General features: G+C 39.7%; 1 protein-coding gene across 3 annotated transcripts; it reads right to left on the bottom strand.

Annotated features, from left to right (window-relative positions):
- Positions 1–2,066: 2,066 nt before the first annotated feature.
- LOC109929276 (homeobox protein DBX2) lies at positions 2,067–20,737 on the bottom strand. Of its 3 annotated transcripts, none has more exons than XM_020529007.2 (4): positions 20,159–20,737; positions 14,726–14,821; positions 6,747–6,946; positions 2,067–2,745 (listed from the first exon to the last, which is right to left on the bottom strand). In XM_020529007.2, the coding sequence occupies exons 1-4, from the start codon at positions 20,481–20,483 to the stop codon at positions 2,431–2,433; spliced, it is 936 nt and encodes a 311-aa protein (XP_020384596.1). In that variant the 5' UTR covers positions 20,484–20,737; the 3' UTR covers positions 2,067–2,430. The 3 variants fall into 3 exon arrangements, with proteins under 3 accessions (XP_020384596.1, XP_048463705.1, XP_048463706.1); XM_048607748.1 differs by having other exon boundaries at positions 2,067–2,727; XM_048607749.1 differs by lacking the exon at positions 14,726–14,821.
- Positions 20,738–21,998: the final 1,261 nt, after the last annotated feature.

Genomic DNA, 21,998 nt, shown 5'->3' with positions numbered 1-21,998 from the left:
ACATCCTGGTAAATCTCTTCTGAATCCTCTCCAATTTAATAATATCTTTCCTATAGCAGGGCAACCAGAACTGGACACAGTACACCAGAAGAGGCCTCACCAATGTCCTGTACAACCTCAACATGATGTCCTAACTCCTACACTCAAAGGTCTGAGCAAATGAAGGCAAGTGTGCTAAATGCCTTCTTAAACACCTGTCTACCTGTGACGCAAATTTCAAAGAATTATGTACCTGAACCTGTAGGTTCTACAACACTGCCCAGGGCCCTACCGTTAACTGCATAAGTACAATGTCTAGTAATTCTTGATCGTTCCTCAAAATAGGAACATAGGAACAGAGTAGGTTATTCAGCCCCTCAAGCCTGTTCTAACATTCAATGAGATCGTGGCTGATCTGTGGCCTAACTTCACATACCTGCCTGTGGCCCATATCCCTTGATATCTTTGCTTGCTAAAAAGTTATCTATCTCAGATTTAAACTTAATAATTGATCTAGCATCCACACTATTTGTGGAAGAGAGTTCCAAACATCTACCTTTGTGTGTAGAAGTGTTTCCTAACATCTCTTCTGAATGGTCTAACAGTCATTCTCAGAATGGCCTAATTCTTCTCCTATATCTTATGGTCTTACTATGCACCCAGTTCTAGAATCCCAAAGCAGTGGAAATAGTTTACATTTACCTACCCTGTCTTTTCCTGTTAATATTTTGAAGACTTCGATCAGATCACCCTATAACCTTCTAAATTCTCGAGAAAGCAGGCCTAATTTGTAAAAGCTCTCCACATAACCTAACCCCTGAGATCCAATGAGAACAGTTTCTCTCTATCCACCTTGTCTAGCCCCCTCATGATTTTGAACACCTCTATCAAATCTCCTCTGAACACTCTCTTCTATAAGGAACCTAGCTTCTTCAGTCTGTGTAACTGAACTCGCTTATCCCTGGATGGACTTTTGTGAAACTTTTCTGCATCCACTTGAATGCCTTCATATTGTCCCTAAAAGTGTGGTGCCCAGAACTGAATGCAATACACCAGCTAAGGACAAATCAGCATTTTATACCATAACTTCCTTATGTTTGTACACCTCGCCCCTATTTAAAAGTCCAGGATGACATTAGCTTTATCATCCACTCACTGAACCTGACCTGGCATCATCAATGATTTGTGCACATAAATCACGTGACCCTCTGCTCCTGCAGTCCCTTTAGAATAATTCCCTTTATTTTATTTTGCTTCTTGTTCTTTCTTACAAAATCACTTCACAATCCCCTGTATTTAGTTTCATCTGCCCATTCTGCCAATCTGCCAATCTCCCCTTGAAGTTTATCACTATTCTCCTCACAATTCAGAATACTTACAAGTTTTGTGTCAAAACTTTGAAACTGCACCCTGTAGACCCAAGTCAGGTCATTAACATATATCAGTAAAAGCAGGGATTCTAGCACAGAGCCTTGGGCAATCACATAGCATGCCTTCCTCTAGTGTGAAAAACAACTGTCTCTGCTCCTATGATGCTGCTTGGCCTGCTGTGTTCATCCAGCCCTGCACCTTGTTAACAAACACTCTCCGTTTCTGACTACTCAGATTATTTCATATCCAGGCTGATGTTGCTCCTTTTGTTTCATGACAATTTTCTGACAAACCTGTTTTATGACATTTCATCAAATGCTTTTTACAAGTCAATGCATACTGCATCAACCACATTACCTTTATCGATCCTCTGTCTCACCTCATCAAAAAACTCAACTCTGTTAGTTAAATACAATTTAGCCTGCCAAATCCATGCTGGTTTCACTTTATTTGTTCACATTTGTCCAAGTGACTATTAATTTTGACCTCAGTTATTGTCCTACCACCAAGGATAAACTGATTGGCCTGTAGTTACTGGGTTTCTCCTTTGTTGAACAAGTGTGTGATATTTGCAATCTCCAATCTGAATGCCTCCAAAACTGGTGTAGTTTTCTGGCCATACCCCCCCATATCATATTGATGTCTGTGTTGAGTTACATGTATCAAATGCATACTGATGTTAAATTCCAAAATACCGGTTTATGGCTATATTAAAATTTACTTTATTTTGTGTTGAGTTTTTTTTATACAGAAACATAGCCCATGCACAACATGTTACGTTTGCCAAATTCAATTTGAAGAATATTATCCCTTTGTAAAAACTTTATTCATATTTTACAGTCAACACATTTCCTAAAAACATTTTACCAGAATCAATGTTTAAAGGTTCCTGATAAATTGCATTGTCAGCATTATTATAGAATTGTTATACTTCATATAGTGGTGTTGTAACGGCCAAAAAATGTCTCCAAATAAGTGCAAGTCCTCATAAGCACTGAGTAAATCCAGAGAGACAGACCACATGAAGTAGGGTATTAACATTGAGAATGTTTATTATTAGGGAACCTTTGGGAAATGGGTTCAGGTGTCTTTCTTGTGCTGTACAGAGACAGAATGCAGAGCTGTCTCTGACAACTCTTTTTTCACACTCGGCAGTCTGTTCTCAGTAGTCTGGCCATGTTGAGAAGTTGATGTAACTGCGACATATTTGCACGTAGACGCTTGTCCCATGTGTGCTGCTTTTCTGTCAGGGATGTTTGGATTAGTGTCGTTCAGGTCAGAAGCCGAAACTGGTTTCTCTTGTAACGTTTGTTCAAACAAACATCCTTGTGTAAGCAGTTCCCTCTCCTTAGTATTTCTCCATTTCATTCTGCGGTTCTGGAACCATATTTTTACCTTTTGAGTTGATAATGTCAATGACAGCATTAGTATCAGTATTGCAAGTAGCAATGGACAGCTAGCATTTGGCTGTTTAAAATTAAGCTTGCATTTTGTACAGGCAGTTTAATCAAAACAATAATAAAATTTCATCATTGGGAAGAATTAGGATGGAATGCTTTCTATTTAGAAGTCTGAAACGTCTCTATTAAGAAGTAAAGAGATACAACTTTTCATGTTAAATACTGCATTTAAAATAAACAACTAATTATAACATATGACAGCATTATAAAATTATGTAGCATTCCCTGGAAGAGCCCTTGTAATAGCTTTGGCTTCTGAGCTGTAAGGTCATGAACTACAGTCCACAAGTATCTCCCTCCATCAGAGATAGACAGAAGAGTTCTGAGGAAGGGTCACCGGACCCGAAACATTAACTCTGTTTTATCCTTCACAGATGCTGCCAGACCTGCTGAGCTTTTCCAGCAACTTCTGTTTTTGTTCCTGATTTACAGCATCCGCAGTTCTTTCGGTTTTTACAGACATAATCTTAATGGGCACTGCTCCACAAGCACGGGGAAGATGAGGACATAGTTCTTCATCATTACAGCCTGTACAGAGATTGAGCCTACTCTTTATGGAGGCAACTGAGCTCATTGAAACCCAAAACTCCTCAATTATGTTCCATACTTCTGACTAACCCCTACAATTCTCACTAAACACCCACAGTTTCTGACTGACCCCCACAATTCTCACTAACACCCACAGTTTCTGACTGACCCCCACAATTCTCACTAACACCCACAGTTTCTGACTAACCCCCATAATTCTCACTGACACCCCCAGTTTCTGACTGGCCCCTACAATTCTCACGAACACCCACAGTTTCTGACTAACCCCTACAATTCTCACTAACACCCACAGTTTCTGACTGACCCCTACAATTCTCACTGACACCCCCCGTTTCTGACTAACCCCTACACACCTCATTGAAGCCACATTATCCTGTCACAACATACACTCCTCACTGACCACCCACCACAACTACTGACTCACCCCCTCACTCCACACTGACCCCCACATCCTGACAGACCCCCACATACTTCTGACTGTGAGGGTTATTGTGCAAAGGCTAATTTTTGCATTCTGAACATTCTTCATTTTGTTTTGAGTAGAATTTATATTCAAGCAGTGGAAATAAGCATTATTTACTGTTATGAAAGTGAACAAAGATACTTAAGATATAAATAAAAACCCTAATGTAACATCATATACAAATTTTGCTTAGGCCATCAGAAAATAGAATTTTTCTATCAAATTCTTGGCAATATTCTTCAGTGATCTCACATCTAAGAGTAATCCATTTGAAGTTTAGCATTGGCAAGTTCTGCAATTTCCTTGCCTTGACTGGGTATCGTTTTCATCATTCGAACCACAATAAAGGTTAAGCAAGTCATTGGGAAGTAATGACACATTCCAGGGGAATTGTAACAATGACTACTCAGTCCTCTAAACTAAATGAGGATGTTTTGAGGACAAGTTACTGAATGGAAACTGGTGGAGTGCAGAAAAAGTACATATAAAAACTGTAGTGATTATAACAAGGTCAGCCAGGTGAACGTCATAGAATATGAGTTCCCGGGACTCGAAACATTAACTCAGTTTCTTTTCCCACAGATGGTGCCAGGCTTGCTGAGTTTCTCCAGCATGCTCTTTTTTTATTTCAGATCTCCAGCATCTGCAATATTTTGATTTACAAACCAGTTTGGTAGCACTGTAAACAGTTGCATACTCTGCAGTTTGGCTATATGATCTGTCAGTATTCATTAGAGCGGAATCTTTCCTGTGGCCTATGTCCGTGTTGGTTTTACCTTTGGATGTAATGCTTAGATGATGTCTCAGTAAATAAGCTCCTTGCCTGATTCACAATATTGATCAAAACGGAGCAGCTCAGAAATCCACTTCTCTCCCAGGCTTTTGTTGATTTTCCTTTCATGCTTTCACAATTGAACCTGACGTGAAAAAATGCCTAGATTTTCCAATTAGGACAAACATCAAATAGAGGCGGGTTTGCACCCATTCTCATCACAGAACCCAATGTCAATGTTATATTGGAGACTGACGTTCTGTCCTTCATTGAGATATTTTGCTATGGCAGGCTGCTGAAAAATGTCCGTTTTCCCTCTTTATTTGCGGCACTCCCTTCATGATCGCTGAGCACAATGCCATTCTTGTCAAGAATACAAGCTATGACACTGAAATAAACATCTTCAGCAGCCTTCACAAAATCAGTTTAAGGAGATGAATGCAAAGGCATCAACAGACAAGGGCTTTTCCTTCAATTACATACGTATAGGCAAGTATATGTTAAACCAGCATGCCTGCCCTCCAGATGGTGGTAAGGGAGTGTATGATCCAGGAGCCAGTTGAGCACATTGTGAATTAGCCTTCTGGCAAGCCAAACCTGCAAAATCTAGCCACACTTTAATGTTCCGTGTAATTAATATGCTTTATCACATGAAAATGATCCTGCTGTACACTATTTCTATTGTAAACTTTGCACACATGAATTTATATCATGAGAGGGAGTTTCCCCTCGTGGGAGAGACCAGGACCAAGAAGGCACAGTATCAGATTAAGGGTTACCAATTTAAAAACTGAGATGAGGAGGAATTTCTTCTCTCAGGGCATGCACTTCTTTGGAACTCCTTGTCACAGAGAATTGTGCAGCGGAGTCCTTGTGTATATTTAAGTCAAAAGTCACACAACACCAGGTTATAGTCCAACGGGTTAATTTTAAATCAAATTTGATATGAAATAAAGCTGTTTGACTATAACCTGGCATCATGTGACTTCTGACTTTGTCCACCCCAGTCTAACACCGGCACCTCCAAATCGTGTATATTTAAGGTTGAGATTGATTCTGATCAGTCAGGGAATCAAGGGTTACAGAGAAAGGGCAGGAAAGTGGGTGTGAGGAAAGTTAATCTGCCATGATCCTATTAAACGGAGGAGCAGCTCGAGGGGCCAAATGTCCTACTAAAGTCTTAAAATGCAAAAAATTACCATAAAGAAAATATCATGATACCAAAATCATGAGAGATCCGGGCAGGCTAGACAGGGGGAAGCTGTTTTTGCTTGTGAAAGAAAATAAGGACAAGAGGGCACAGACTCAAAGTGATGTGCAAATGAAACAAAGGTGATGTGGCAAAGAACTTTTTCACCCAGCGAGTAGTTAGGGTCTGGAATACGCTGTGGTGGAGGTAGGTTCAACTGAGGCACTCAAGAGGGTCATTGATGGTTATTTGGACAGGAATGGTGCACAGGGAGATGGGGAAGAAACAGGAAACTGTCACTAGGGACCAGAACTGGTATAGGCATGACATCTTTTAATCAATGTTCCACCATTGCTGATGATGTCTCAGTAAATAAGCACTTTGCCTAATTCACAATATTGATCAAAACGGAGCAGCTCAGAAATCCACTTATTGTTCTTTCTCAGGCTTTCAATTGTTAGACAACATGACATGGAACACACTGCCTACACACCACTCTGTTCTACCTCACTTTTCTTTTTAAGGCGCTCCTTGAGACCTACCTCTTTGGCCAAGTTTTTGATCATTGAACTCAATATCTCTTCAGGGAGCTCAGTGTCACATTTTCCTTCCTAATGCTCCTGTGAAGCACCTCGAGATGTTTGACTACATCAAGGCTGCTATATAAACATTAGTTGTTGCTGCTGTGACCTGCTCACCTGGCAGACTAAGATGCTGAAATAAAGGTACTGGAACTCCAAAGGACTGGTCTCTCATTAGAGAAAGAGACACACACAACCAGTGGTGACTTTAACCTAAGGGTCACCAAACTTGAGGTAAGGGGCAATGGGCAAGGTGAAGAAGGTGGGACCTTCAGTGGTAACTCCAGCTGGTCTGGGAGTTGAACGCATGTTGTTGATGTCACTCTGCATTGCAAACCAATCAATTAAACAAACTAACCCCATCAAAGCTGACATATCGTACCTGTGAATCTTTAAGGCCAAGGTGGGTGGCCAGTTTCTTCCTGTCTGTTTTACTGATGTACTTCTGTTTCTGAAAGGTTTTCTCCAGTGCTTTCCTTTGTTCCTCAGAAAAGACCACTCTCCGTAGGATTCCTCTTCGCACTTTGCTGTGACTGACTTGGGGCCAAAGGGGAAATTCACAGCTCCTGAAAGAACTGCTAACTGAGGAGCAAAATAAGTACATTTAGGGCTGTAGGAAATGTTCAGAACTGGCCTGCCAAACTTGCACTTATTTAGTTAATCGTCCATATTTGGGGGAGATGGCACAATCTGCTCCTATGATGCTGCTTCGCCTGCTGTGTTCATCCAGCCCTGCACCTTGTTGTCTCGGATTCTCCAGCATCTGCAGTTCCTACTAACAGTGACAATGTCACTGGTCTCGTAATGCAGAGCTCCAGGCTAATACTCTGGGGACACAGTAACTGGTGGAATTTATACTCAATAAAGTTCATCCCAGTAATGATGAAAACATCATCAATTGTTCTAAAAATATATCTGGTTCACCAACCCGCGTTTACAAAAGGAAATTTGTCATCCTTACCCATGTGGCCTACACACGACTCCAGACTCGTCACTACCTCTGAATTGATTTAGTTACTATTTCTTTCAAGGGCAGTTAGGGAAATGCAAAAAATGCTAGCTCTGCCAGCAACATCCACATCCCATGAGAGAATAATAGCCTTATCCTTCAATCACCTCATTCTCCAGAAACAGATCCAGTTATATTTTGCTTTCCTTATCATTTCATTGGAGGCTGTTCAGAGAAGGTTCACTACAATGACTCCCAGTTTGGAGGGATTGACTTATGAGCAAAGGTTAAACAGGTTGGGACTCTATTCATTGGAGTTTAGAAGAATGAGAGGTGATCTCATTGAAACCTATTGGATTCTTAAGGGGCTTGACAGGGTAAATGCTGAAAGGATGTTTCCCCTCATGGGAGAGTCTAGGACCAGAATCAAAGACAGCCAATTGAAGACTGAGATGAGGAGGGATTTTTTCTCTCACAGAGCTGTGGGGACAGAGTCTTTGTCTATATTTAAGGCTGAGGTAGATAGATTCTTGATCAATTGGGGAATCAAGAGTTGTGGGAAAGGGCAGGAAAGTGGATCTGAGGAATGTTGAATGGGCCATGATCCTATTGAATGGTGGAGCAGGCTCGAGGGACCGAACAGCCTACTCCTGTTTCTATTTCTTATGGCCTTACGGTCCTATGGTTTAAACAAATTCCATCAGGAGTAATTGATAATCCATATTATTTATTGTAACTCTTACCAAGGCCAATTTAAGGATTTAAAATTTATGAGAAATTGCAGTTTGTCATTTGTGAGCATCCAAGTTGGAATTTGTTTCATGTTGATTGGCTAAATCAACTTCTGTCTTTATTACTCAGTACATCAGCCATTTGAAGCAACTGTTTTAGGTTCACGTGTTGCAAAGTCACCTGTTTAAAACAAAATCAATTTCAAAATAAATTCAGCAATGCACAGATACAAGGTGACATTAAATATTGTGCTGGTGTTCTGTTTTGCAGGAAAATCCATGAACCTTCATAAGAATATAAGAACCAGGAGCAGCTGTATGCAATTCAGCCCTTCAAACCTGCTCTCTCATTTAAGGCGATCATGGTTGATCTCATCCTGGCCTTGACTCCACTTTCCTGCCCACTCTCCATAACTCTTTAATCCAATACTAATTAAAAATCTGTCTACTACCCCTTTATAGTTACTCAATGTCCCAGAATCCACCGCAGGAGGTGGTGAATTCCAAAGATTCACAGCCCTTTGACAGAAGTAATTTCTCCTCACCTCTGTTTTAAATCTGCTGCCCCTTAGCCTAAAACTATAGCCTCTCGTTCTAGATTGCCCCACCTGAGGAAACATCCTTTCAACATCGATGTTGTCAATCCTATTCAGCATTTTATACATTTCAATTAGATCTCCTTTCATTCTTCTAAACCCCAGAGAGATTAGGCCTAAACTGCTCAATCCCTCTTCATAAGACAAACTCCATATCTCTGGAATAGTTGGTTGCATCCAATAATATTATTTAAAATTAATTTTCATATAATCATACAGTACAGAGAAGACCCCTCGCCCTATCTGCTACAGAAAAAACCCTTCTGTTGCATACAATTCTGGTCACCACACTACCAGAAGGATGTGAATATTTTGGAGAGGATACTGAAGAGATCTACCAGGATGTTGCCTGGTATAGGGAATTTTAGCTATGAAGAAAGGTTGGATAGACTGGGTTTGTTTTCACTGGAATGCAGGAGATTGAGGGACGACCTGATAGAAGTTTATAAGATTGTAAATGGCATGGATAGAGTGGAAAGTATGAGGCTTTTTCCCAGGGTGGAAGGGTCAATTACTAGGGGACACATGGTCAAGGTGCAAGGGGGGAAGTTTAAAAGCGATGTGTGAGGCAAGTTTTTCAAATAAAGGCTGGTGAGTGCCTGGAACGTGCTGCCAGAGGAGGTGGTGGAAGCAGACACAGTAGCAGCATTCCAGAAGCACCTGGATGAATACATGGATAGGAAGGGAATAGAGGGATATGGATCCTGTAAGTGAAGACAGTTTTAGTATGGAAGGGCAAAATGTGTCGGTGCAGGCTTGGGGGGCCTATACTGTATTGTTCTTTGTTCCTTCACTCTATCAAGTCTGTGCCACCAAAAACTATACAACAACCTACACTAGTCCCATTTTCCCACATTAGGCCCTTGACCTTGAATGTTATGACACTTCAAGTGCTCTTCCAAGTAATTTTTAAAGGTTGTGAGGTTTCCTGCCTCAACTACCCTCCCAGCTGGTGTATTCCATGCACCCCCTTACCCTCTGGATGAAAATATTTGTCCTCAAATCCCCACTAAGCCTCCTACCTTTCACCTTAAAATTGTGCCCCCTTGTTATTGACCCTTCAACTGTGGGGAAACAGCTGCTTTCTATTCACCCTGTCTATGCCCCTCATAATTGCATATACAAATTTTCTTCAAAATGCTTATTGACTTTGTTTTCAAAATGTGGGTGAATTTCATGAATATAGCATACCTGCTTATGGTTCATGAATTACTGATGGTTAAAGAACTAAAACATTTTCGATGCAACAATGTACCATTGCTTTAGTCTCTTAAAATACACACTGATTGATAGAATACACCACAACCATCTTTTTGTCTGGTTTCTGTTGGAGGTGATTGTTTTAGAATTATTTCTTTACGCTACATGATAATGTCTATAAATTTTTGACCTGCTCTTGTAGCCACTGTGGTTATATGGCTAGTTAAGTTCAATTTCTTGTCAATGGTAATCTCCAGGATGTTGATAATGGGGGGATTCAGTGATGGTAACATCATTGAGTGTTAAGGGGTGGTGGTTAGATTGTGTCTTATTGAAGATGATCATTGCTTGGCATTTGTGTAACATGAATGTTACTTGCCATTTGTCTATAATTGTCATGAACCATAAGGACAATCCAATCTTGACACTCAATGGAACCTCATTTAAGCATCTGTGCACAAATTAAATATTAATTAAAGCATGATGTGGTCTGCAACATCAAGCAGATGGAAGTTTTAAATTAAAATATTATTGAAAAAATATCATAGAGAGATTAAACTTAAAAGAGAAGTTTGGAAAGTAGGTTAATTAGGTAATTTAATGTAAAATATGGATTTAAATAGTTCTTATTCATGAAATTAAGTTTAATGTTACTGAAAGTCAAGGTGAAGCACATATTAAATTGTTATCATATTCATAACAGACTTTAGGAATCATTTGTATGTAGTTATGTCATTACTGAACAGTATAATTAATGTATCCATTATATGTTTGACATATCTGTATCAACCCACTCTGCAGACAACCCCTAGATTGTTGTAAGTTTTTTAGTCACCTCTGCAATGTGAACATTGCTGACTGAGCCAGCATTTATTGTTGAAGGTAGGGGTGGGGGTGGGCTGCCTTCTTGAACTGCTGCAGTCCACCTGCTTTAGGTTAACCCACAATGCCATGAGGAGGGAATTCCAGAATTTTGACGGGGCAACAGCGGAGGAACAGCGATATATTTCCAAGTCAGAATAGTTAGTGGCTTGGAGGGGAACTTGCAGGTGGTGGTGTTGCCATGTTTCAGCTGCCCTTGATTTTGTAGACAGTAGTGGTTGTGGATTTGGAAGTTGTTTCTTAAGAATCTTTAGTGAATTTCTGCAGTATATCTTGTAGATGGTACACACTGCTGCTACTGAGTGTCTGGTGAAGGGAGTTGATATTTATGGATGTGGTGGCAATCAAGTGGGTTGCTTTGTCCTGGATTATGTCAAGTTTCTTGAGCGTTGTCAGAGCTGCACCCATCCAGGCAAGTGAGGAGTATTCCATCACATTCCTGACATGTGCCTTGTAGATGGTGGACAGGCTTTGGGGAGTCAGGAGGGGAGTTACTCACCGCAGTATTCCTAGCCTCTGACCTGCTCTTGCAGCCACTGTCTTTATATGGCTAGTTAAGTTCAATTTCTTGTCGATGATAATCTCCAGGATGTTGATAGTGGGGGGATTCAGTGATGGTAACATCATTGACTGTCAAAGGGTGGTGGTTAGATTGTGTCTTATTGAAGATGGTTATTGCTTGGCATTTGTGTGACACGAATGTTACTTGCCACTGTCAGCTCAAACCTGGATATTGTCCAGGTCTTGTTGCATTTGAATATGGACTGTTTCAGTATTTGAGGAGTTGCAAATAGTGCTGAACATTGTGCAATCAGTGAACATCCCCACTTCTGACCTTATGATGAATCACAGGTTATTGATGAAGCAGCTGAGGAACTCAGGTTCATTCAACTACATTAATTTTACAAGTTTCATGAATGCAGAAAGACTGACAGTCAACAGAAGGGGATCTTTACCATTCCTACAGCAGCTCCTTTAATAAACTGACCCAACGAGTCAGAGTCATAGAGTCATACAGCACTGAAACAGATCCTTCGGTCCAATTAGTCCATGCTGACCATAATCCCAGACTAAACTAGTCCCACCCTCCTGCGTCTGGCCCATATCCCTGCAAACATTTCTTAATCATGTACTTATCTAAATATCTTCTAAACATTGTAACTGTACCCCGCATCCACCACCCTCTGTGGTACCCCCTAGTCTTGAAAACTCCACCCCAGGGAAAAGACACCTACCATTCACCTTATCTCTGCCCCTCATGATTTTATAAATTTTTATAAGGTCGCCTCTCAACCTCCTACACTCCAGTGAAAAAAGTCCCAGCCTATCCAGCCTTTCCTTACAACTCAAACTTTCCATACCTGGCAACATCCTGGTAAATCTCTTCTGAACTCTCTCCAGCTTGATAATATCCTTCCTATAATTGGGTGATCTGAACTTGTCACAGTACTACAGAAAACATCTCATTAATGTTCTGTACAACCTCAACATGACTTCCCAACTCCTATACTCAAATGAATGAGCAATAAAGACAAGAATGCCAAACACCCTTTTAATCACCCTGTCTATATGTGATGCAAACTTCAAAGAATTATGTACCTGCACCCCTAGATCCCTCTGTTCTACAACATTACCCAAGGCCCTACCATTAATTATATAAGCCCGACCCTTGTTTGTTGTACCAAAATGCAACACCTCGCATTTATCCAGATTGAACTCCATCTGCCATTTTTCAACCCTTTCACCCATTTGATCAAGATCCTTTTGTAATCTTCGAAAAACTTCTTCACTGTCTACAATGCTACCAATTTTGGTGGTTGTCTGCAAACTTACTAACTATGCCTGCTATATTGTCATCCAAATACTTATATAAATGACCAACAAAACAGGACCCAGAACCAATCCCTGTGGAACACCACTGGTCACAGGCCTGCATTCTGAAAAGCAACGCTCCACCATTACTCTCTGTCTCCTGCTTTTAAGCTACTTACATATCCAATTGACAAGCTCATCCTGAATCCCATGTGACCTAACTTTACTAATTAGTCTACCATGCGGAACCTTGTCAAAGGCTTTACTAATATCTAAATAAACAGCAATTACTGCTCTACCCTCATCAACCTTTTTGGTAACTTCTTCAAAAAACTCAATTAAGTTTGTGAGACATAACATTCCTTGCACAAAACCATTCTGACTATCCCTAATCAATTTTTGCCTCTCTAAATGTCCATAAATCTGACCTTTTATAATCACCTCCAACAAATTACTCACAATCAAAGTCAGACTCACAGGTCGATAATCCCCCACTTTTTCCTTACAACTTTTCTTAAACAAAGGTACAACACTAGCCACCCTCCAGTCACCAGGCACCTCACCTGTAGTTATAGATGATACAAATATTCCTGCAGGGGGTCTTGAAATTCCCTCCCTTAATTCCCACAATGTTCTGGGATACATTAGATCAGATCCTGGAAATTTATCCACCTTCACATTCTCTAAGAACCCCTGAACTTCCTCTTCTGTAATGTGAACTGTTTTTAAAACATTAAAGTTTATTTCTTTGCATTCTCTAGACTCCATTTCTTTCTCCACAGTAAAAACTGATATGAAATATTCATTTAGTATCTCTCCCATCTCCTGGGGTTCAAGCACTACTCTGGTGTAGGTCGATTCTAGATTCCCTGTCTTCCTTGCCAATCATTGGCACACCCTCTCTCCCTTCCCTTTGAAATTACCTCCTAAAATCTTTACCCATTACCTACACCCATTCTGCTTTCAAGAGCCTGCTAAGCATTTCAACTAATCTTTTAGTTCTACCCAATTCTACTTTTTCTTTCCACCCACTTTGTTTTAACTTTCCTCTGCTCCCTGTTACATGTTTGGAAGCATCTTTTCCATGTGAGGAGCCCAGCATAAAAGCAACCTGTTGTTGGGATGGGGGAGTGAGGGTTTTTGGCTGGGTGGAGATTTAATCATATAATCTGAAAAATTATTGATGTCTTTGCTTCTAAGCTCTGTTCAACCACTGACTTCTATTCAGGTGGACAGAACGGTCTACCCAGACCAGCTAAAGGAAGTCTATAGAAGTTGATTTCATTTATGTTTCAAAGAACTGGTCTCAATGTTTGTAGTTTGCAGAATTCCCCCAATGGAATGTGACAGACAGAAGCTAAGACTTGCAAACAGAGCTTTATTTATGGCAGTACGAAAGGCTGCTTGACCCCCATCCAGTGCTTTCTTAATGTAGGCTGATTTGGAAAGTTCATCTGCACTGTGAAAAATAGTGACGAGGTCGCGTGTGGATGAAGAAAGTGAAAGTAACTATTGGTCATGGTCCTGTTGGCCATTGTATAGCAGCCACAGCCATGTAAAACGCTCTGTGGGAAAGTGGCAGCCCCCTGAAAACATCTCAGAGAGTCTCAGCTCATTAAACAGCCAGAATTTGCTGCTTCACTTGTCAAGAAGCATTCAAATTGGCAACACTTCTTTTGAGTTTTCTTTTGAAAAGCTATTTAGCCACTGCAAATCTGAATTCACTTAACAGTCGTTTGATTTAAAGCCTTCAGAAAACCACACCATCACAAAACGTATCACTAACGTGTTTAATTCATTTAAAACTTATCAGATATTAACTTTTCCTCTAATTTATTTAGAATGTTTTTGAATTTAAATAATTTAAAGATATATTATCTTTTACCCCTCCAGGTTAAATTGAGATATAATTACTAAAGCGCAAACACTGGACTAGATTAAAAGTTAAACAACACACAGGTTATTTTCATACATTTTAAAAAGATAATGTTTTTGGAATATTACTGTGAGGAACCCATGTCCTTTGAAACAAAAATATCAAGGAGAAGAGTGAGTTTTTAATACATTGGCACATTAATTGTGAAGCTGAAACATGGCATTTGACTTGTAATCATTTTTCAGACCACATGAAATCGTATTGCTACGGTATACAAAACAAATCAAGCATTACTGATGCCGCACAAAAACTTACTCGGAAAAGCAGTGGGGGAGATCGGCTGCTGACAGGACCCACCACAGCAAGCCAGAAAGACCTGGGGGAAAGTCGGCAGGAAACATTTGGATAAAGCTACAAATATTAAACCAGAACAAAATGAGATTAGCAATTTGTTCAGTGTACTTCAGCCAACTTAAATGATAAAAGCTACAAACATATTTCCCAAAATGACTAACAGGGAAATATTCTACACAATTCTTGTGTCTCAATATATGCTGTAAAACAAAGAGCAAAATAATTTGAGTTTCTTGGGTGTGTTACACCAGGTTGCTTTGTGGAAGCCTTTTCATTGTTGCGTGTTTAGTATTCTTAGTACAGATTATTTTTAGAATTAAAGAATGGCTCTAGCACAGAAAGAGGTAATTTGACCAATAATGTCACCGGTCTTTTCCTGTAGTCCTAGGAAACTGAAGTTCCCCATCCCTGGCACCCTGCTTACAAATACTTTTTGCATTTTCTCTAACGTTTGAGTGTGGTGCTCAGAACGAGGCACAGTATCCAATTTAAGGTAGAACTAGTGTTTTATATTCCACATACTTTGTTAACTTATTTTTATTTGGTTTGATTTATTATTGTCACTTATACCAAGGCACAGTGAAAAGTTTTGTTTTGCATGCATATCATAATGCACAAAGATCGTAGGGTGATTCAACAGAGTCTCTCTAATCCAACGTTCTCTCTACGCTACACTGTCGCTCAGGCACTGTAGTTCAACATGCCAACACATCACTTCTGGTTCTCAAAGTCACTGTCCACGCAGTCAAAAGAAAACATTCCAGGCAGCACTGCTCTCAAACCTCCCTGCCCTTTCAATGATTTGGGCACATTTATCCTCAGGTCCCTCTACTACTGCAGTCTGTTCACAATTGTACCTTTTATTTTGTAGTTTACATCCTCTTTTCCCATCACAATGCATCATTTCACATTTCTTTGCATTAAATTTTATCTGTCATTTGTCCACACAACCTACGTCTTTTTGAAGTTTAACACATTTGTCGTTGCAGTCCTCAATACTTTCAAATTTTGTCCCACACTCAAACTTCGAAATTGTGCTCTGTACACACATGTCTAGGTCATCGACATTTTCAGAAGAAGCAGAAATCCAAACACCAATACACTGCAGAACCCCACTACAACCATTCCTCCAATCCAAACCATAACTTTTCACTGATACTCTCTACCTTCCCTCACTCAGTAAATTTTATATCCATTCTGTTATTGTTTCTTTTATTCCACAATCTCTAACCTTGTTCACCTTTCTCAAATGCCTCTTAGAACTCCATGTGCACAATATCATCTACAACCATCCTCTCTCTATGACCTCATCAAAAAACTCAAACAAGTTATTAAACACAATTTGCCTTGGTAGCTTTCCTTAATTAACTAGTATTTGCCCAACTAGTTGTTAATTCTGTCATGAATCATAATTTCTAAACATTTCCCTATCACCAAGCCAAGATAGAGTTGTCTATAGTTAGTGGGCATACTATTTTGACCCTTTATTGAAGAAGGGTGTAACATTTGCAATTCTATAGTCTTCCAGCAGCACACTGTATCCATTAATGATTGAAAAATTATGGTTGGTGCCTCCACATTTCTTCCCTCGCCCTTTCTTCCTCAGTATCCTTGGATGCATCTTATCTGGTCTTGGTGACTTATCTGGTGCATTGATACAGTAACCCACTTGTTTTGTTAATTGTAATGTTTAGCCACATCTAACAAAACTGATTAAGTATGGAGCATCAGGGTCTGATGAATCCCTATCCATTGGGTTTGAATCTGGAAATTAAAAATTGAGTTCAGGCTCAAAGTAGGTGCCTTTAAGAATTTCAAAATATTTTCAAAGTATGTATAAAAAGTTCTAGAGCAATTAAAAGGTGTTCCCACATTAACTTCTAAGCGTAAGAGTCTGATTGGTCTTATATTCCTCAAGACAAAAGTGATAAATCTACTTATATGAGGTCATTTGCCAAAGTGCACAGTACTCTCTCACGGGTTCCTTCTCAGAAATTCAGATACAATCTCAGGGTTAAAATTGAATCAGAGATAGTGGGAACTGCAGATGCTGGAGAATCCGAGACAACAAGGTGCAGAGCTGGATGAACACAGCAGGCCGAGCAGCATCATAGGAGCAGAAAGGCTGACGTTTCAGGCCTAGATTCTTCATCATTTTCTGAAGAAAGGTCTAGGCCCGAAATGTCAGCCTTCCTGCTCCTCTGATGCTGCTTGCCCTGCTGTGTTCATCCAGCTCTCCACCTTGTTGTCTCACAATCTCAGGGTTCTTTGCTTTTAATTCTTAATATTAAGGTTCTGGAAATGAGCTGAGAGCTGGACAGGCTGCAATTCCCAACAAATAAAATGTTTCAATGAAAACTTTAAGAGCATGGGCCATCTTATTATTCTTTAATGCTTGCTCCAAAAAAACACTTGAAATGTGACATTTGAAAGCATTTGAAACCAATACATAATCAAACTGATGGGATCTGGCCCAATAGAGAAAATCACTTCCTGTTTAACTTTAGACAACTTAGATCCATGTATTATCTCTTTACAGCCATTGATGTGGAGTTTGCAGTTTAACTGCAGTCAATGGTTCAATTATTCTTCATAATAAAGTTTAAAGGTAATCCATGACTTCATTTGAATGATACAGAGGAATATTCCCCTTGGCTCATTTATGGATATTGTAGAGAAGCACATGAAATACTCGAATTTATTGAAAAAGGAAGGCAGCACTGAAAATACACAACAAATTGATCAGTGTCTGGAAAGTTAATGTTTGACAGTAAGACAGGTGAATATGTCCAGCCTGTTATTGTTTCTGTAACTCAGATTTTCTTTATAATTTGTGATAGTGTTTCAATTTTTAGAAATATTTTTAAGGCAAGATTTTTTTTTAATTGTGAGGAAGAGAGAAGTTTACACTTTATAACATAGCTTGTTAATTATTACAAAAGCAACATTAATTAAACAACTTTTATCAGTTAAAGTGTAGTTCCAAGAGAAAGTTTACACTCTTTGTGGGAATGCTGGAGTTGTTTGAATATATTTGCATGAGTTTTCAAGCACCTTCAATGGGAATGATATTTTTTAATACAATTCCTGTTCCATTTTTGGTAGAACATAAGTGTCATTAGACATTCTGCTCATTTACGTCCTTTTAAATGTTCTCTAGACTCAAAACATTAACTCTATTTAACATAGAACATAGAACATTACAGCGCAGTACAGGCCCTTTGGCCCTCGATGTTGCGCCGACCTGTGAAACCAATCTGAAGCCCATCTAACCTAAACTATTCCATTATCATCCATATGTTTATCCAATGACCATTTAAATGCCCTTAAAGTGGGCGAGTCTACTATTTTTACAGGCAGGGCATTCCACGCCCTTACTACTCTCTGAGTAAAGAACCTACCTCTGACATCTGTCCTATATCTATCACCCCTCAATTTAAAGCTATGTCCCCTCGTGCTAGCCATCACCATCCGAGGAAAAAGGCTCCCACTGTCCACCCTATCTAATCCTCTGATCATCTTGTATGTCTCTATTAAGTCACCTCATTTCTCTGTCCACAGATGCTGCCAGAGCTGCTGAGTTCCTCCAGCATTCTCCATGTTTGTTTCCAATTTCCAGCATCCACAATATTCTGTTTTATCTGATCAGACATTTCTGTGACTTGAAAAATGTACTTTGGAGTTGCTACAAATGGATCCAAGTTATACTGCTGGTTAAGGAAAATGGAGTTTTATGCAAGGGTACAAGCAAGTGTCAAGTCTCTTCTCCTCAGCTAAACTTCCATTTCCCCCCTCCCAAAACATACCTCATTCATAATATTTATAAATGTCCATTACATGACCTTCCAAAGTTGACATTACATTACAGTGTAAACCAATTCAGTTTCTTCGAACACTGCATGTTACTGGATTTACAATTACAATTAATATTTATAATCTTCACTACATGAAACCATATAGCTGGAGCAATTTTACCAACTTTCCAGCCTCTATGTCACTGAAAGGCCGCAGGAAGGTGGCTTTTCCCAATTGCCCTTTACCATCAGCTGTCCCAAATTTTAATCCCTCTATGTATAGTTCCCGACCTTTGAATGTGCCAATCTGCAACACCCTGTTTCATTTATACATAGGTTATATTAAAACAGAATTTTTCAAGCAGTTGGCTTAATTCCAATATACATTTAACAAACCTCAAACATTGTTACAATGATGATCTTCACAAGGTGACCTCACATCTCTTGGCAATGTTCCACAGCTTGCATTGATGTGAAGCTGAACATATTTCTCTAAAACATGTTCTTTAGGTAATACATGTTAGGTACTTAATGTCCTTTTGATTTCACATATTTTTGTGGTGGATCCAAAAGACATCAGGCCAGCTATCTCATTTTAGAAACAAGTTTGAAATGCGCAAAATCAAGTTTCAGTCTTCCTGCAGAATGTAACACTGTTGTAAGTCATAGTGACAGAGCTGAGCTCCCCATAGTGACACAGCTAAACTCCCCAAGCAACTCATGGCTTAGAGATTATGCTGCTCAGAGAGGTTATTACACACCTCTGGAACAGGTGAGACTTAAACTGGGACCTCCTGGCCCAAGGATAGGGGTGCTACTACTGTGTCATAAAAGATCCCCCAGCCCATGTTTTGTACAATAACTGATAATGCCCCAGACACACAATAGGTTATCCTGTACCTATGGAAATAACAGGTAGGTCAATGTATCAGAGGCATAAACAATACAGTGCCTGCCCTCACTGTGGATGTGCTTTTTTAAAAGTTTATTTCTATTTGCAGAAACTACATTTTAATGTTGGGACAGCCTGGGTTCTCCTATTTCCATAGGAGTTTTAAATTGTCCGAGGAGACCGAATAATGGCTTGGCTTTGGGCTGCAATTATATTGCATTTGGCATAAAGACCAATTGGTATGTACTATGGGATGGTCATCACTTGGATTTAGAACAATTCAACTTTGATTCATACCACTGCTTCTGTGTTAACATTTATCTGCTTCGCATTCAGTGCCAAAATGCCAGAGTTTGCAATTTAGCTGTAATTTGTACTGTCAGCTTTGGGAAGTTTATATAGTATTCTTTCAACCTTAATCTGTAAGAACATTTAAACAGTCTGCAATAAAATTACATCAAGCTCTAGCTTAGAATATGAAGTAAATTGCAAAATTGTCCATGGGTGATTTCCAAATATTATAAGTTAGCCGATTTCAAAGCTTTTTTTTAAATAAATAGCAGCATCAATATAAAACAGGAGCATCTGAGTATGGCACGTTTAGAGGTCAGACGCAAACGCAAGATTTAGTTCAGAAATGGCATTGCAGCATTGATCAATTGCGGTAACACTGCTGTGGCCTGCTCAGTAAATGAAGTGAAATCTTACCTATTTCAGGGTAGGAGGCAGTTTGAGCGCTGGAGGTGGTTGGCGCAGGCGAGGGGTTAACGAGCTGCTGAAAGGAGGGTCTTGTTGGATGGGGACCTCCCGAGGGGCTGATTTGTTCCGCAGTTTGGGGTACTTTCACTGGAACAGGGTTTGCAGGGCTCGGTGCAAGCGGGCGACTCAGGGGGCCATTCACCCGAAGCAAGTTGTCAATGAGGAAACTTCTGCCCAAGGTGTGGAACTCGGGCAGCTGTGGTGAGTTCAGAAAAGTGGATGAGGCCGATTCTTCCCAGGACACTGACGGTGTTGGGATCAGACTGGGGAACATGATGGGGGTGAACTAACACAGGATAACCAATGTGAACAGACAGCCTCTCCCTCTCACTCCAAGCAGCTACAGACACAAATGCATCTAAAGGAACGGGCGACAAATGACTGTTAATGAATCTTGTAACTTTTTTGGGGGGAGAAAAGTCTGGAGGGAGTATGGCTTTTTCAACACGAACTGCAACGCAATTGGCCCGAAACTTTCCATGTGATTCTTTGGAAAGCTATGACCAATGTCATTCTGACGGTCCGGAAGGTGTGTCCCTGTTACAAAGCAACATTTATAACTCAAAGAACAGACCACTAATGCTTTCTCAAACTAGAAAGCCAGCAAGTGACTCAAGTGCTGCTTTATTTGCTCTTTAACGAACACAAATCTTTTTTTTTACAAGTTTTGTCCCATCCTGAGGAACACATTTCTCAACAAATCGCACAAAATAAAACAAAGAACTGCGGTTGCTGGAAATCTGAAACAAACACAGAGAATTGCTGGAGAAACTCAGCAGGTTTGGCAGCATCAGTGGAGAGAGAGAGAGAGAAACAAAGCTAATGTTTCGAGTCCAGAGTCTAAGTCTCAGTAAAATGAAACAAATAATTACTGGAGACCAGAAACAAACCAAAACACAAATTACTAGAGAAATTCAGCAGGTCTGCACTGACACCTGACGAAGAGACTACAGACGCTGTCAAACCTGCTGAGTTTCCCTAGTAATTTCTGGGGATTTGGTGACGGATGTGGTTGTGTATGTGTTACCAAGCAATTCTATGAATGTCTGCTATTTCCTCTTCCTGTGAATACTTTGCAGACTAGACATCATGCACTATAATTTCTGCTTCGGGTGCAGTCAGCAAATTAGATTTTTTTTTAAAAAAAAGTTGTTCAAATTGAATTATTTTCTGAAGGAAAGTTTTGGTTCAAATTGCCATGCAATTTTATATACATCATCAGAAAACATTTTGTTAACCAGGGCAGTCGACTTACATGCTGAGGAAGGGTCGCCGGACCCGAAACGTTAACTTTGATTTCTCTTCAGAGATGCTGCCAGACCTGCTGAACTTTTCCGGCAATTTCTGTTATTGTTTCTGATTTACAGCATTCGTGTTTTATCTGCAATCGACTTATATAATTAGGTGTGATTTTTGAATTTTTTTTTCCTTTATTTAAAAAATATCCTTGATGTAACTGGTGCAGACTTATTAATCCAATTGAAAATGGAGTTACCTAAACAAGTATTTTAAAGGGCATGTTTATTGTTCCTGTAAGGAGTTTAATTCTCCTCCAGGGTGATATGATAAAACACCGGAAATGACTTTAAAATGTCCATGAAGGTTTTTATGAATTTTATTGGAGTACAACAGTCTGTTTCTTTGTCCTTATTTTCAAATATTTAATCACTTTCAAAACGTGTCCACTGCAGACCAATAAAAATTAGTTCGGTTGAAATCTCTCCCCAAGAGTATTTGCCAAAAGATATTTGTTACCAAATTGTGTTTGGCTGGAATCCTAACATCTTTG

This window comes from Rhincodon typus, chromosome 18, assembly GCF_021869965.1.
Source record: "Rhincodon typus isolate 14 chromosome 18, sRhiTyp1.1, whole genome shotgun sequence".
Taxonomy (NCBI): Eukaryota; Metazoa; Chordata; class Chondrichthyes; order Orectolobiformes; family Rhincodontidae; genus Rhincodon; species Rhincodon typus.
This window is presented reverse-complemented; position numbering and strand designations above follow the sequence as displayed.

Excerpts from the sequence above, each read along its gene's own strand:
- LOC109929276 (XM_020529007.2), bottom strand. The coding sequence starts at position 20,483 with ATGTTCCCCAGTCTGATCCCAACACCGTCAGTGTCCTGGGAAGAATCG. Across the intron at positions 6,947-14,725 it reads CTCCCCCACTGCTTTTCCGA|TTAGCAGTTCTTTCAGGAGC; the intron begins GTAAGTTTTTGT and ends TTTGCTCCTCAG. Across the intron at positions 2,746-6,746 it reads TTGGCCTTAAAGATTCACAG|GTAAAAATATGGTTCCAGAA; the intron begins GTACGATATGTC and ends TCAACTCAAAAG.